Raw genomic sequence first — 16805 nt, forward strand, 5'->3', positions numbered from 1 at the left:
AAGTACTGACTTATGGAATTTTATATGGCTGCAACAGAAGGTAAAATAAGCTATATCTTGCTAGTCCCTTATGAACCTTTCTGTTGAATATTTACAAGTTATCTTTAAGGGGAGTGTGAGGAAGGAGGATTCTTTCACAAAGATATTATTCCCATCCTTTTTGTTTAAGGCCACACCGATCTTAAACTGAGTAGCCTCCCTAGAGGTACAGAAAATCTGACTGGAGACAAAGCTCTTAGTGATGGGCTACACAAAAATACAAAAAAGAGTGATGAACCAGACGTCACAGAAAAGCCACACAACAATACACTGCTGAAGAAGCCAACATCTGAAGTACACAGAGGAATGCCAAGCTGATGGTAGTTTGAATAAAGATCAATACAGGCCTAACAGAGAAATTCTATGTCCTGTGTGACACAGGAGGTCAGACTATATGATCTAATGGTCCCTTCTGACCTTAAAAGTCAATTAACCCTGTCTAAAATGATAACATCGTCTGCTCTTACCTCCAAATCTGTCTTGAAATTTGGAAAGACTACCCACCTTTGCAGACTGAGCAAGCCACTGCTGGAGCTTGGGTTACAACCTGGAAGGACCCATTTGCTGTAATCAGCCTCCTGGTCCACTGAGCCTGGGACTTAGCTTCCACTCCCATGAAAAGTCAGGGATGGCCAGCTTATGAGCACACGTGCCACAGGCAACCTCTGTGTGTGACATGCAACAACACAGTAGCAGACAGGGCAGGAAGCAGAGCAGCAAATCGAGCAGGGGAAGGGGATTGGAGTGGCACTTGGGGCTAGTATAAGGCCAGTTTGTGGCTTGCCTGTGAAAAAGGTTGGACTCCACTGGTCCAAGTGATTCCCCCTTTTCCTTTTGGGAAGATTTCTAGAAGAGGCATGCTCAGAATTTCCTTGTGATATTCTATGACATCTAAATATTAAACTCCTCACCTCCAGACCAAGTTACCCCACAGCAATTGACATTAAATCAGTTTGAATCAAGATGGTCAGACTTAGGCAGACACCTAGCAGTCCACCAGGCAGAACAGGTCTACTCCATGTGCATTTCCACTGAAGTTTCCATGGACCACATGGCATTCACAGAACTCACAGTTCCATCACCCTGAAGATGATTATAGCAAAGGGTACCAACAGATTGGTCACAATTGTGGTTTCTCTGTTTTTAGTCCAGAAAGTTGGATTTAAACATGATGGGAAAAAATGGAACACTTTGAAATATCATTTTAAATACTTATTAAAATCTTGCTACACATTTCAAATAATACATAAAATATGTACAGAATTACAAGAATACAGTGATTACAATTATCAGTGTGTAATACACCCACACACATATTAGTTAATATTAAATATTAGTTAATTAAAGTTGTAACCTCCATGCTATAGGGAATAAATTTGCTCCCAACTATTGGGTTATCCCCTAACTGCCTACTGAAAGGTTTCTTGGACCTTCCTCTCAAACACTGGGTACTGGGTCACTCTCAGTCAATGGGCTATTGATCCAATCTAGCCTAGATTTTATCATACAACTGTTTGATCCCTCAATATTTTGCCATGCATATGCACACACAAATCGTGAATTACAAGCTTATGATTCCATTGCAGAGTTCTGGGACAGCACCATAAACCGCAGGAGTGATGCTCTAATGCTTTGTGTACTCACTACTTGATCAGCATGCAAAGAGCCACATAATTCTTATTTTATATGGTATGCAGTTACATTTTTAAAAATGTTATGGAATGCCATAAAAATCCACAGTACTCCAACCAAACCAAATCAGACAGTCCCCATCCCCATGGACTGAATCTTAACTATTTCCATTCTATTATCCTTCATAGCACAGCTTAAAGAAGGTAGAGCTCTTCATCCAAGGACCTCAATCAAGAGAAAGGCAAGCACTGACAAATGCTTGGTATACAGATAAGGAACCTGAGGCTTAGGCAGGCTACATGCCTTGCCCCAGGTCACATACACTGTCAGTGGCAAAGATGGAAATAAAGCTTATGTCTCTCAACTGTGGGGGTATATGCTCTTTCCATCGGGCTGTGGCTGCTTTTATTGTACTTACCGCATATCTTCCTGAAAGTTCAAAGAGAAGCCTTCTAAACGTAGTCCAACTACAGCCTAACTAGAAATGAGTTGCTGATCCATCAAAGTTCTTGAACACATTCGTAAGTGTTTTGCAGGACTGGAGCCAGATTGGACCCAACAGGCACAGGCCCTTAGTAAACTAAACGCCACCAGCAGTAGACTCAGAAGTGCCAGTGTGAAAAAAACGGCCCAGTTTAATGCTAAGGGGAGCGAAAGGAGGTGAATCCAGGAAACAGTGCCTCAAGGAAGCAAAGGGCAAACATCAGAGCTGCAGAGTCAAGTTTTCCTAAGAACTCTGGTCAACTGTATCCCACAGCTTTTCCTAGTTTGAGTTCAACTCTTGGTCCCAGGGAAGTGAACAAGTTCCTGGTAGGTCCCTACCATTTCCAAACACCAGACATTCCCCAAGGCACTGCCCTCTTAACTGCTATAAAAGCATTACACACCCTGCAGCAACAACCCTGCACTGAGCCCAGAGGAGTGGGGAAGCTGTGAGCTAACAGGTGATTTGCAACTGATTTCTCCAATTCCAGTGGAGAAGCCAGTCCTCACTGATGAGTGGCAGAAAGAGGGGGGGATGCCGGGGAAGCAGATGTATAGATGCGATGGCTCAAGATCATTCCAATGTAAGCCTATTAAACACAAAGTCCGAGACACAGCAAATCACACATGTACACTGAGAAGTTAGAGTCAGAAGAATTCCAAGCACTGACTGATTCTGTGCCAACAGGTTGCACAGCTGTTTCCCCAACCAAAGAGGCTGGGGCTCTGCTTAGAAGAGCCTGATGGTCTTATACAGGCTCTTCAGTATCTACTACAGCTAATAATTAGCTTGCCAAGACAGAGGCCCAGCACATCATCTCCTAATACACATGCTATCTTGGGGGAATAATGAGCATCTCAGCACACTCTGACCACAGGAAATGCACTTGATTACTGGCTATGAACCAAATTAACCATTTCAGTAGATACAACCCAGCTGACATAGATGCATTTAGCCCTATGGTTAGGGTGCTCTCAAACAAACATCTTCCTGTTACATTATGCTGCCTTCTAAATTACACAATTTTTCTACAGTCATTTTGGCCAACTTGGATGGTTTCCCCCCTACTCTAAACTGTTTCTGGTCTCTATAGCCTCTTGCTCTGTTTGATCCATTTCAACACCCACTTTCTTCTTTTTTTTTTGCTGCTACTGTTTTAGCTATTACCCTGTTCCATGGAACATATTCTAGATGAGGAGGCGGCAACATTTTTGGGCAGAGTGCCAAAAATACCTGCAACCTTGACTTGCAAGATGTTGGCATGCCAGGGGTGGACAGTGAGGGAGCCACAAGGTGCCCAATCTTTGTTGTGGCAGTGCTGTCCCAGCCCCTTTTCCACCAACTGTCCTGAGGAATGAGTGCAAAGCAAAATGCCTTCGTGTGCCACACTCTGGCACCTGTACCAGAGTTGCCTACCCGTTTTAGACTCATGTAAAATCCACTAAGAATAAATCCTCCTTTAAAACCATGTCAACGATGAGCTGTTTTTAATCTGCCATGTAATCACATCCTATCTGTATGGTAAGCAACATTGCTTGGATCCTACAGAGGTTTACCCGCCAAGTGTTCAAGAAAGCATTTTTAAAAGGAGTCATACTGCATTATTCTCACCTTTTCTTTATGTGAGCTCTTGCTGATTCATTCAGCACCATGTTAACTTGATGCCAACAGATGGAGTGAAGAGCTTTTAGTGCTTGGGCAATGATACTCTGGTATTATCCTGAGCCATCTGGCCAAATTGTACAACAAGGAATCCTATAGTATCGCCACAGTTCAGCCTCGTCTGCATTGGGAACTGGCTAAGATTCCAACTAGGTAACTGAAAATCCCAAGGGTGGACACAGAAGTCACAACAACACTGTAACTGGATGTCAGAAATGCACTGGTGGCTGGCTACTGATTGCTAATATTTGGGCTAATCCCCATCATAGGCAAGGCCTTTCCCTCAAACTACTGCAGTCTGAGGGGTGAAAACAGACAAGAGGATGGTGAGAGGACCACAGCTCGAGCCTCACCTTGGCATCCTGTTTGGTGAGGAAATCTACAAATCCAAACCCACGGTGTGATCCTGTTCCAGCCATTTTCTTTGGCAGTCGGACAGTCTTCAGCTCCCCAAAGGTGCTGCAAACAGAAGACAGATGAGTCAAACTCCGATAAAGGGAAACGCCACCTTGCTTATCACTGCCATTACAGACATATCTCCCGATATATCTGCCTGTCTGATAGAAACTATAGTTACAGAACTATCAGCACCAGCAAATACTGCTCTGTAAGCAAACCCAGCCCTCTTCTGGTTGCATTTAAAAAAAAAAATCATTCAATTGAGAGAGAAAATGAGAACTCATCTTGGATTCTAAGCATCTCCCTTTCCAGTTACTCACGAACACACAAGCAGCTCTCCTGCCAGAACCCGGCATAATTTTTTTCCCCCCTCTCCTTTGGAATCTGCAGTGACTAAGGATCTGCACCGCAGCACTGTCCTCCGAGGTGGGCATACAAGGAACATTATCTACATGTAATGATTTAACAGTAGGCAGTGGCACTCCTAGCTGCAATTTACAGGGATCTGCCCGTGTGTTTTGGCTGGGATTGAATATCAGCTGCAATACACAAGTCACTAACATGACCCAGTGATGGACATGAACCCGAGGAGTCTGAACATGATGCTGTGAAACATGAACACTGAAAGCAGGTTGTCTTTTTTCTAGGAATATCCTTTGCTCAGCCTCAAGGCAGAGTTGTTGGGTTTCCCCAAATCTTCTCTGAAGGGGTACTCTCTTAAATGGGAGGACGAGGTAGAAGGGGAAAGCTGTGCTTGTGAAGGGACCAAGGCTGTTTTTAAAGTTTACCAACCCCCACCTCTTTCCCTTAAAGATGCACTTTCTCTCCTCTTAGAAATTCCAGGACAAAGACTGCCTTTCTTTGCAGCTAAGCTCTAAGCTGTCTTTTCCTTTTTTTGGTGCCCATTTATCAAACACATATGCACAAACTGCAGGCAATAAATATTTAATGTGGACTGGGTCTGAATAGATGTGTTATTTTATTTGAAAATCTACACACACACAAACACACACACATACACAAAGGGGCTGGAGATGCGGCAGTGCCAAAGAGCGACTGGAAATAAACACAGTAAAGGCCGTAAATGCTCTCGTGAAATGATATAAGCTAAATCCAGGGAGTTAACCCAGTGCACTGGCAGCATGACCAGGCATTCATCTACCCAATTTCCTCAGGCAGTGCGGTGTGTAAATGTAGCGTTATGAATCCTCAAAATGAATCTGCACGTCTCCTCCTTGTAGCTCTCCCCACTCCTCCTTCCTCCCCCTCCACCCCCTTTGAGATGGCTCTAAAGGAAACAAACAAACAAAATCAAAATAAGAGGAAAGAGAAAACAGCCTTGACGAGCAGGAGTGCTCTAGTCTATGAGCAGCAAGAAGGTTGCTTTGTTTTCTGCACTGGAATAGTTACCATACAAGGGGAATACAGGCATGGAAACTGATGCTACTCCATGTTCTTTATTCCTGGCATAGGAGGGTTGACAGGCCACAAGATCAAGGCCCCATTGTGTTGGAAGTACACAGCGAGAGACAGCCCCTGCTCCAAGGGAAGTAAAGTATCTAAATGCACAAGACTGACTGAAGGGTAGGAGTGGACCTGACAGCATGGATGGGGGAAGTATCTTATTCAAGGTTACCCTACAGGTCAGAGGGCAAGAGCAAGCAGCACCTTCACCATGCCATGCCATGTTGCTAGGCTGGGAACAGTGGCTCCTTTGTGGTATGGCCCAGCAGGGAGCGAAGGAAGAAGATCCCTTGGTGGGCAACATGCAGAATGATAAAATGCCTTGCATTCATAAAACTGCCATAGTAGATCTCACAGGCTTCATGGGCAAGTGACAACAATCACCCCTATTTTACAGAAGGGGAAACGTGGGCACCAAAAGCATAAGTTACTTGGCCATGGGGTCATGTAAGTCTATGATGGAAATGGGAAAGGGATCCTATGTTCCCCCCTTCAAGTCCTGTGACTTCCTTGCTGGCTAAGGGTAGTGCAAACAAGTGGATGGTGATGAAAATGTACCTAAAGGCGCTAGCACTAAAAGAATGGCGGCTCTTATGGGATATCACTACCTCTAGCACTCTTGTAATTATAATTAACAAATAAGCACGTTAGAATCATCATTGCTATGAACTCCCAGTGGGTTTTTTACTTTTTGTTTAGTGAGGTTTCATGTGAAAAAAAATACCCAAAATGCATGAAAAATACTTAAACACAGAGGAAGCAGGCATCAGCATGACCTGGGCAAAGTATGGACATCAACATAACCAGAGGCTCCGCCATCTCATTTTTAAAAGTGTTGTTTCCAAAGCCAAATCAATTCCAAATTAAGTTTCAAATTTCAACTGAGCAGAGCTCAATTGTTCAAGTCTGTGTGGTGCTACCACTGGCAAGTATCCTACCTCCCAGACTCTTTAGTCTGGGGCTTCAAATACTGTACTCCCAAATCCATGGGAGGCATCCTACATGCAAGTCCTAAAAGCTTGGAAGCCTTAGAGTTCAGATGGCCCCCAGTGCGAGAACAACACCCATCACATAGAGCCCTTAGATTCTGGGTCTCCTGAGCTTCCTTTTATCTACAGACAGAGCGAGTGGGAGGGGAAAAAGGCCAAATGCACCACTCTTCACCTACACAATCGAGATATCTACTGAGCAGTCAATAAGAGTGGTATGGACAGGCTTGGAAGGAAATTCCACACAGGCTTATGGGGAGGCTGGGGGGGGATACAAAAGACTCCTGTTGGGGCACAGATGACCCTTTCAGAGATGGGGAGAAAAAACACCCCCGCTATGTTGATAATTAGAAACCATAACATAGCAATTACCATACAAGAAACTGTGAATGAAGTGGAGAGACAGGGTCTTTAATGTTCTCCCTGCCACCATTAAGGAGAAACTCACACCTCTCTTTTCCAATTATTTCCTTAATTTGGAGGGCGAGAGTGGGGAGGAGAACAGCACTCTGTTACTCTTTCCAGAGTGGGATCTCCCTTATTTGAGGAAGGCAGTTTATGCTTTGAACAGAAGGGGTTCTCACATTTTGAGAGACGTACTGTGTACATGGATATAGAGGGGAAAGGAAGGTGAATGGTTGTTCTGATCTGTTCTAGTCAACCCCCTACCCCTTCCCTCTGTGGCAACTCTGATGTATGCAAATCAACTTGCAGGCAGACATAACTGTGAAAATACAGTGTCTGCCCCACAAGCAGGGGTTTCCTCTTGGATACTGTTGTCTCTCTGTGGCAAATTGGACTTGTATCAGAAAGAGCTGGCGAGGAATCTAGCTGTCTGACCTACTAACGCAAAGCAATGCATCATGACACACACACTCCTCCTCCCTCCCCGTGTACGAAAGAAAAGCCATTCAGAAGCAGCATGAGAAAGTAAATCAAAATTTGGCAATTGACCTTTTCTACATAGGAGACCAAGACCAGAGGTCAAACTCTATGAAACTAGTGACCAACCTGCAGAGTTGGCAAAGGAATCTGCATTCCTACATTTCTAGTGTGCTGCTGACCTAGCAAAGGAGCAGAATAAAAATGAAGAGCGGCTGTGATGTTAAAATTCAGTGCACCAGGGCAGGAGAATCCTTGCTCGTCAATACCCTAACACGTCTTTCTCTTCTTCTCATTCTGAGTAGGTTCCTTTCTGCTGTGTAAGTGCCAGGGTTCATACCAGGCCTCAGAGTGCAATAAGACTAAGAGACCATGGACGCGCAGTCTCACTTCTTGAAGTTACATCTTCACTGTAAAGTTAACCCAAGCAAGCCCAACACAACCTAGCTTAGTGTGGGCCAGCCTGGTGCAACATGGCTAACTGTGCCAGATGCATGAAACTGCCTACAATGATGCTGTACCAGTCCCTGTGCTGGGGTGGATTTCTGTGGGAACTTCCCATGGTTCTTCGCACTGCATTAAACTGGGCTGCTTTATGAATTCATATGCAGGGTGTTCCCTTTCTCGTTCACCTAGCGCAGAGTTGTTGTCTGTGACAATGGCACGAAAACAATACTTTATGTAAATAACATCCAAACGGAGATGCTCATTATTAATGCAGGCAGTTCTGAAGGCAAAAGCAAACAGCATTTGGCAGCGAGAACTTTGTTATTAAGGAATTCACTCTGCAAGCCACAAAGTGATTTGTAGTGCACTCAACTGACTTCTCTGTCTCTCTGCTGCTTTCTCACTATGGGCTTAATGCACCTTTGAGCCCTTGTCGCTAGGTGTTACAGGTGCAGGTAATAGCTTGCTTGCCCTTAGCAAAACAGTTACTCCAGGATAGATGCAGACAGACAGCATCTACACTGGGGTTGCAACACTACTTGAGTTTAACTCTCAGGTCTTTCACAGGCAAATTCTGCATCAGACTGGGTAAAGTTACCCTAGTTTAGAGGTTTGCATCATCTGTTCGCTACATTTTTTTCATGCTTGTGTAAATGTGCAGTCGGTTCAGGACAAAGGGAAAAAAACCACATTGAGCTACAGGAGTGATTCATCAATATGGATGCAGGAAAAGAAGGTCGACTTCAATTGCTCTATAACCCGCACATCACAAAAGCTTGATGGAAATGCAAGAACCTTCCTAACCTCCCTAGAGAATTCACCAAGGCAAGCCAAAAGTCACAGATGGCAAATGAGCTAGTTGAACAGATTTCCTAAGCAATACCCTAACCATTGTGGCACTTCAGTGCTTGCACTGAAATGTACCCAGAAGCACATGGGTTTGCAGACTGTCTACGTGACTTTCCTGGAAGTCAATAACGTTCCAACCACTTTGGCAACAATTTCAGTAGTTTTGTGAAGTTCCTGTTAACTGTTAGGTAAACAGAAATATTAGCATTTGCATGATGGAAGAGAAAAATCCAACTCTGCTACACATCCATTGGCAGAAGGAACTACTGTCATTGGGAAAACATCCAGGTCAAGAAGCCAGTTGAAAAAGTCACTCTGGTAAACAATGAAGAGCTCACTCACTCTTCCTTACCTCAGAAGAACCTAGGGTGTTTGTTGCAAGTGCTCATGAAGCTTTAGCTTGGAAAATGAGGGAAAGCACAAGTCAAGGAGAAGCACATGGAAACAGACCGACACATGCATTCTCCTAGAGGTCTATTAAAGTTTGACACTTGACCCTGCTTTGTGTCATTCAGGTCTAATCATCGACTCTCCCCTTCTCCTTTGCCTTGAACATACAAGGGTGCATCACAGCCAATGGACTCCTCCTCCATAACATTTCTTCTTCTCAATGTCCACAGACCACACTCCTCCCTATTTCTTTACTTGCTTGTTGCCTTATTGTAGTTTCTACTGTCACCCAGTCACCCCTGACTGCTTGTCTGCATCTTCTACAACAGTCCCTGCACATTGTATACTGTAGCCCTTGCCCTCTTCTTTCAAACTCAGTCTCTGCAGTGATGTCTACAATCAGAAGCAGCCAACAAGTACTGGCTTGGTTGATGGACTCAGTAAAATGTGTTCTAAGCCCAACTGTTCCACCTCTTTGCTGGATTTTTTTTTTATCCCATCTTCTAGCTGATCTGTGTCTATGAAGACTGTAAGCTCTTCAGGACAGGAATCTTATCCTCTTTGTTGCAGTGTCCAACACTCCCTGTGGCATAAAAGTGGATAGATGCTTCTATAAAATCATGAAACTAAAAGTGAGTTGGCATGCTCAACTCCAGAAACTGGGTAAAGATTAATCAGAATTAATGCAACAGAAGCCGTTGGCCATAACCTGATTTAAGAACATGGTGTTGTAAGGCTTCAGAAAGGAGGAAGAGAATATAATTTCATTATGGAGCTATACAGGTCCTCACAAGAGACTAGATATAGTGTATTCAAAGAGCAGGATGGTTAATCTATCTGTTGCAAAGAATTACCTTCCCACCCCCATTGCACTTCCAAATATATACAAACATCCCAATACATGCCTGAGCCCAGAGAAAGCTTGTTCCCTCCATTTCAAGCAAATCCAATGATGCTTACCAAAAGGACTATGCAAGACTGAGATTTAAGTTGGTCACAAATGCAGTGGAAAATGTTCTCTTCTGCAACAGGCCAAGGCTGTGCTTCAGCTCAGCATTTTTTTTTTAAATTACCCCCAAATAACAATTCCCCAACAACTAGTCCATCCTGGTCTCTGCTACTGCACCGATTTGTTGATTACAGAGGAATAATGGCCTCTTTTCTTTTTCTTCCTCCTTTTGGAATGAAGGACCCTGCCAAATACTTTCGCCCCTGGGCTGAGCCTTGGTCAGTTCCACCCCCTGCATGAGAGAGTTAATGAAATACACAGCAGAAGGTTCCTTTCCCTCCTCCCCCTCAGGTCTTCAGCTGACTCAAGTACAGCTAATCCCATTACAAGAAAATAACGTGGATAATTCAAGCTAATGAAATCGTTACAAGAATGTGGACAGCCAGAGGTGGACATTCAGAACCAATTTAACACTCTTTGGTGTCGTTATACCCCGCACAGGAAATGTCTGAAAGGAGGAAGAAAAAAGCCCTCCTCTCTTGTTAGCTTAAATCCTGTTAGAGAGTTCAGGAATTAATCTGCCACATATCTTCCCTATTACTATTATCATCATCATCAATAATGTCTCCTCAGTAACCTCCAAAAATTAATGAATGAGTGTGCGGGATGAAGGGCAGGATGGAGTAAAGCTGCCTGACATGCTGAAACAAGTGTATTACTGTTATTACCTGCAGCTCCGGCTGAGAAATAAGGAAGGTAGCAGCTGGTGGAGGGACTTTTCAGCAGAACAGGAGCTCACACTGTTTCTCAGTATCACTTGCACAGACATAGCTTAACAAGAGGCTACTCCCACAATCACCTGAAGGGTTAATCTGAACACTCAACTCGTATCAGAGCTTCTTATCTACTGGCTGCATCCCAACCAGACACTCCTGTAGGACATGATACTGTCTGATGATCACCACCCCAATGGTCCCCCAATCATGGGTAAAAACAGTTGTCCCGTTGGCAGAGAGGGGGATGACCCGGCCTAGTGTGTGTGCATCTCTCTCTCTCATTTAAATCACACAGAAATTTTGTTTTCAAACTTCCTTAGCACTTTACTTAGTCTACTACATAATCCCTGTTCGGAGACTTCTCAATTTGTTGCTGCAGAAAGGGTTACAATAGGAGCTGAGAAAGAAGAGGTTAAGCACTGCAGAGTTAGTGGGGTAAGTGCTGAGCACTAAACAAATAGATTCTCTTAATACATAAGTTTCTTTGGCAATAAGGGAGGAGATAAGAGAAGTTTAGTATGATTTCACATACCATCTTGCCCTGTGATCCTGCATGTGAATTACAGTTGGATGTGGTCTGTGTGTGAATGGGAGACCTCCAAGGGAAACCAGAAGTGATGGTACGTGATGGTGAGCAACAACTAAACCAATGACCTAGAACAGTATTGGAGACCATTCTGTCCCTGAAGTACCACTTGGAAGTGTCATGTAATATACACAGTCCCACCACCCACCTATGGTCATTAAAGCTTTCATGGCACTTTTAACAGGATTAGACTAGTTGGACCCAGCATCCAGCCCAAATTCCAACTTGTATAATGATTTTGACTGTTGAAATCCCACCTGCAGTTTCCATTGGATATGCCATTTTACTTTATATTGCACTGCTAGGTAGTTTTACTATACACCCTTGGGTGACTATCATGTTCCACACCACAGGTTGCTGCATATCTGCAGAAGATAGAGCACAGATTTTGATCTATGCTGCACCTAGTTTGGCATATTTTTACATTTGTAAAGCTCATTCCTCAGCAAATGTTAAAGACACCACTCAACGATAATGAAACAGAATTATAACACAGTTTTTCATAGTTCTCAAGATAATACCAAGGTGTCCTGAGAGACATATGACTACATGAAATTTGGTTGTGGCTGGAAACATCTTATGGAAAGATGCCATAGAAATCAAGAACGGTCATCTTCAACATACACGATTCTTGGAGGGTAGAGACATCCTTCAAGGTTAGACTCGAACACAAACTAAGATTTAGAACCATTGTAGCCCTTGAGCCATAGCAAAGGTTGAGCTGCTAAATCAAAGAATGTATCATCTGATAGTTATAAATGGGAGAAGAAATAAGGACTCCAAGATTCTCTTCCAGAATCAGCCACTGATTTGTGACCTTGGGAAAGTCACAACATTCTCGTTCAACTTTCCCACCTACAAAGCAGGGAAATATTTACCAATCTGATAGTGTAAGGAAGTATAATTCTTCAATTAATTAATGGTACCAGAGTGCTTAGTGATAAAAAGGTGAAGTCCAAGGGCAAATATTTTAAAGGGCATAAGAAATCTAATGAGGACCTACTTCAAAATGGCTGATGAGTTTTAAGATACAAGAGGGGTGATTTTGGTTTGCAAACAAGGCAAGTCACCCAGAGCCCTGTGCAATTAAGGGAGTGGAAGGCTTTAGTATTGGCTGATCCCCTGAGGATACACAGTCAAAGGGCACCTAACCATTATTCCATGGCACGCACACAATCCGAAATGAGAGGGAACTGAGTCAATAGGATGATTCTTTCTTCTCTGGAAACAGAGAAGTGCAGGAAAGACTGGGGGAACACAAGTGTGCGTATGGGTGGGAGGGAGAAGAGGGGAGGAAAGGAGAAAGAGAAGGAATGCATGTTGCAGGGGCTGTGTGGCCCACTGGGAAGTGCCCCGAATGAACACTGCACTCAGATCTCTCAGGGTGCCTTCTTGCGAACATGTCTAATTACATCCAGACGGTGCTTTTGGCGCACCTGCCACAGCAACTGTTTATCTCGCCGACAAGTTAAAGAGCATCATTTGCAAAGTTCGCTAGGAAGGAAAGCCAATTATCATGTCCCCGGCTAGGCACAAAGAATCCTCTCGCTTTATCTCCACTGCTTGCTCTCCACAGAGCCAGCAAGGAGGCTTTCATGCTAATTTTTGCTGATTCCCTCCCTGCTCCCCTCTTTGCAAACAATTTCTTCCACCCTCTCCCCCTTGCTTTGCTCCTCCATTTGGAAGCAGTTCTACAGCTTCCCTGAGAACTAACTGGGCAGCAAACCTGTGATTTGGAGGGGGGGGGGGGGGAGCTGGTGGTGAAAACAAACAAGTGCGTTTGCCAAAAATGAGACCTGCTCTCACATAGTTGCTTCTCACCCGCTGACTCACTCCTCTTTCACTGCAAAATATTCAAACGTCTCCTCCCCAATCTGGTGAAATGTCAAAAGGCAGTCGGATCAGGCAGCGTTTGAATAGAGAGACCGTGAGATATCATAATTAGAGTGGTCATTAGTAACACATGCGATGGAAGGACTTGCAAATGAAGTGTGGATTTTACGCTTTTAAACTTATCCTGAATATGGAGCAGAAGCGGGGGTTTAGGCAACAGGACCAGTTTCAAGTGGCAAAATAAAGTGACATTGTGGACAAGCACAAAATATATATCAACACAGATGCTGAAGCCACGAGCAGGATGGGGAGTGAGAATTCCACAGTGAGTGGCTGCAATCCCACACCTTGACTTCTACATCCCTTCTAGGAGTCGCTCTCCCAAAATCCTCTCTTTAGCTGCTGCATCAGCTTGGCCTACCTATTTCTGTTTATATCGTCCTTCCTATTCCCATCTTCACTGCTTTGTATCACCCAGCACCTGTCCCCTTACAATTCTCATGGCTTCTCTCTCACAGTAGTGTCCAAAGCTCTTTCTTCGTTCCGCACTCCCCCCACCAGCTTTCTCAGTTCCCTCCCTTTAATTCATTCTATTCTACTGCCATAGCCAAGTACTCTTTTACTCCCTCCTTCTTCTAGCTCTAACACTTTGGAGATCTCATCTCCTTGTTTTCTGGCTGTCACTTCAAATCCCCTCTTTTCTTAGTGCTCCTGGTAATGAGTTGATGTCTCTTCCCTTCCTCTTCTTGTCAGCCCAATATTCTCTTCTCACTCGGGACCACCAGTTGACTTATTTGTTTTCGTTGTTGATTAAAGTTTCATTGCAGTGTCTTTCTGTTACACCTTCCCAAGCACTTTGAATTAAAGGTGTCTTTATAGATCACGTAATGTCATGGGTGCTGCTGGTTAGAATAAGTCCGGGGCATGACTTCAGGATATAGGCAAAGCTGCAAAGGTCTACGTTCAATAGAAGAAACTACATCTAATGATCACAGAGGCAGAGGGTATGAGGAGGGGACACAGCATCAGATCTGAAAGCTGGGACTTTCCGTGAGTGAAACCCCACCAACGTGACTCAGACTCAGTGGTTTTCAAAGGAAAGAAGGTGAATGCAATTTTCAACATATATTTTCAGTATTTCCTTAAAACAGCCTTCTTCATTCAAAAGGATTTGATGGGGAGGGGAGGAGAAGGGGCGTGGTGGGGGGAATGGAGAGGGCAGGGGAGCAAATTCATTTTAAAATTCAATTACACAACCATGGAAATATACTCAGCAGCATCCAGCCTGCTTTACCTGCCCTGTCCCTAACAGGCGCCCTTCTCTGAACCTTTTCTTTCACAGCTGTAAGACAAGGAAAGAACCAAACCCAGGTGCAGGACAGCACATGAGATGGTAACACTTGATTTATAAGAAGGAACCCACACCCGTTTTTGCTTTTCATTAACTTCTGTTGTACATCTGCAAAATATTCTTCTTGGTTCAACTTAATGGGTTAAAATTACTCCCACATGCCCCAACATGGCTCACCATTTCAAGTCAGTTTGGCCCCGTACCTAAGTCTCTTCTCCCTTTCTAGGAACCCATAAGTATGGTCTGTGAGAAATTAGGAGGTGGGAGAGGGGTGCACCTAATACGTGTTTTCAAAACATTGACCAATATAATAATTTTATTATCTCGCTCTATTTGCCCAAAGACATTTAACTCTATCTGGGAGTAGGTCTGCATCATTTTGCTAAGTAGGGGGAAGAAAAGGGAGTGTGGAGAGAAAGAAGCTCAAATACTTCAAGATGATTAGACTTCTACCTCCTGAAATATTCCCATTACCCCCACACAGATCTCAGCATAACATTTTCTATGGTGGCCACTGATCCTCTCTGTGACTCTTAAGTATTCGTAAGTATAATCTTAACTTTTTTATGAAGTAGACTATTAGCTCTGCTTGACAGATCGAGAAACTGAGGCAACATCAATGTTATATTTGCAGGCGAGTGAGAATATAGATCATCTCAGCCTCAACCCAACACCTTAACTAATCGCAACACCAGAGCTTAGTAATATTCACTATGACTGTTTCCCATTGCTTAAACTGTTTTCTCTCTTTTTTTTTCAAATGTAATAACATCTCGCCCCTTACTCAATTTATTTTCCTTAACAGTTGCTTATGAGGGACCTTATCAAAAGCTTTCTGAAATTCCAAGTAAATTAGTAATTAGGCAGGTTTTCTGAATGGTAATTAGGCCTCTCTATGCCCCCTGATGTATTATTTACCTGAGAAGATATACATAATTAGGGCTCTTCTTTATAACTGGTATTACGTGCACTAAATTCTACTCTAGTCTATTGTGTAATTACACAATTAGGCTGCATGCTAAACAGAAAAGGCATAATTCTGAAAACTGAGCAAAAAAATCTTCCTTCACCAGCTCAGTGACAGGTTTTAAAATTTTAATATCCTTCCCATTTAAATCAGGTGCTAGAATCAGGTTTGGCTTCTTAATTTTGTTTCATTTAATCCCACTTTGCAAGGTTTAATGTTGTGCAAGATACTAAATTCCTTAAAGAGATTTGCTTTAAGGCTAGTGTTAAAAGGGGCATTTCCTTTCCCAGGCCTATATGGATTTGCACTGATTGTGGAAGTAGAATTTTATTGTCTTACATTTTTCTCTCCCCCCCCTCCCTGCACATTTCCTCCACCTCCCAAATAATGATTATTTTTTGACAGCTTCTCAGCTGCAGCTAGAAGAGAATGACAGACGTAGACAGGTACAGTTGCCATGGTACAACTGTCACACTAATTTAGCTCTACAGCTCTGGTTCCCACAGAATAATTTAACCAGCCATTGTGGCAGGAGGAAAGGTAGGGAGTACTGTGGCTGAGCCTAAATGATCTAACTTTTCTCGCCAAAGAACCTAATTCAAGACCTATTTCTGAAAATATGCATTGATGTTCCCCAAAAGGCTCTCAGAGGTGGTAGTGTAAGAGATCAAAATAGGGATGCCTTTGGAAAAGATTATATCTAAACATGGATTCTATGGAAAGACACAGGTCAAGCATGCCCCAATGTGTCTTCTGGGAATGCACGCAGAGACCAAATTCAGTTTTCCTGTCTCTTTATGCTTGCTGTGACCTCAAATTTGTTTCCTGCTTCTTTCTCTGTTCAGCACAATAGCCAATAGTACAATATGTGGATTATTATTCTGAGCTTCTCACTAATGGATATTATTATTATTAATTTAGATTGTTCTCTCATCCTTCCTAATAAAGGAGCACATGCAGTGGCATGTCTTACTTTGGTAGGTTTGAGATTTGTTTCTTTTTTTAATACACTGCCCCCTATGTATCTGTCATAGAGCATAGTCAAAGAAATGTGCCTTGCCCATGTTCAGTGGCCTTATGACTCTGACAGAAGATATCCGATAAGA

At 43.4% G+C, this 16805-nt stretch overlaps 1 protein-coding gene across 2 annotated transcripts in view; it reads right to left on the bottom strand.

The window, feature by feature from the left end:
- RBM19 (RNA binding motif protein 19) overlaps positions 1 to 16805 on the bottom strand; it is a 128867-nt gene that overhangs the window by 46208 nt on the left and 65854 nt on the right. For both annotated transcript variants that reach the window (XM_019539343.1, XM_019539344.1), the window contains exon 22: positions 4171 to 4276. In XM_019539343.1, the coding sequence (XP_019394888.1) occupies positions 4171 to 4276 (106 nt within the window). The remainder of the gene's footprint in view (positions 1 to 4170; positions 4277 to 16805) is intronic.

Source organism: Crocodylus porosus, unplaced genomic scaffold (assembly GCF_001723895.1).
Source record: "Crocodylus porosus isolate Cpor-Errol unplaced genomic scaffold, CroPor_comp1, whole genome shotgun sequence".
NCBI classification, from domain to species: domain Eukaryota; kingdom Metazoa; phylum Chordata; order Crocodylia; family Crocodylidae; genus Crocodylus; species Crocodylus porosus.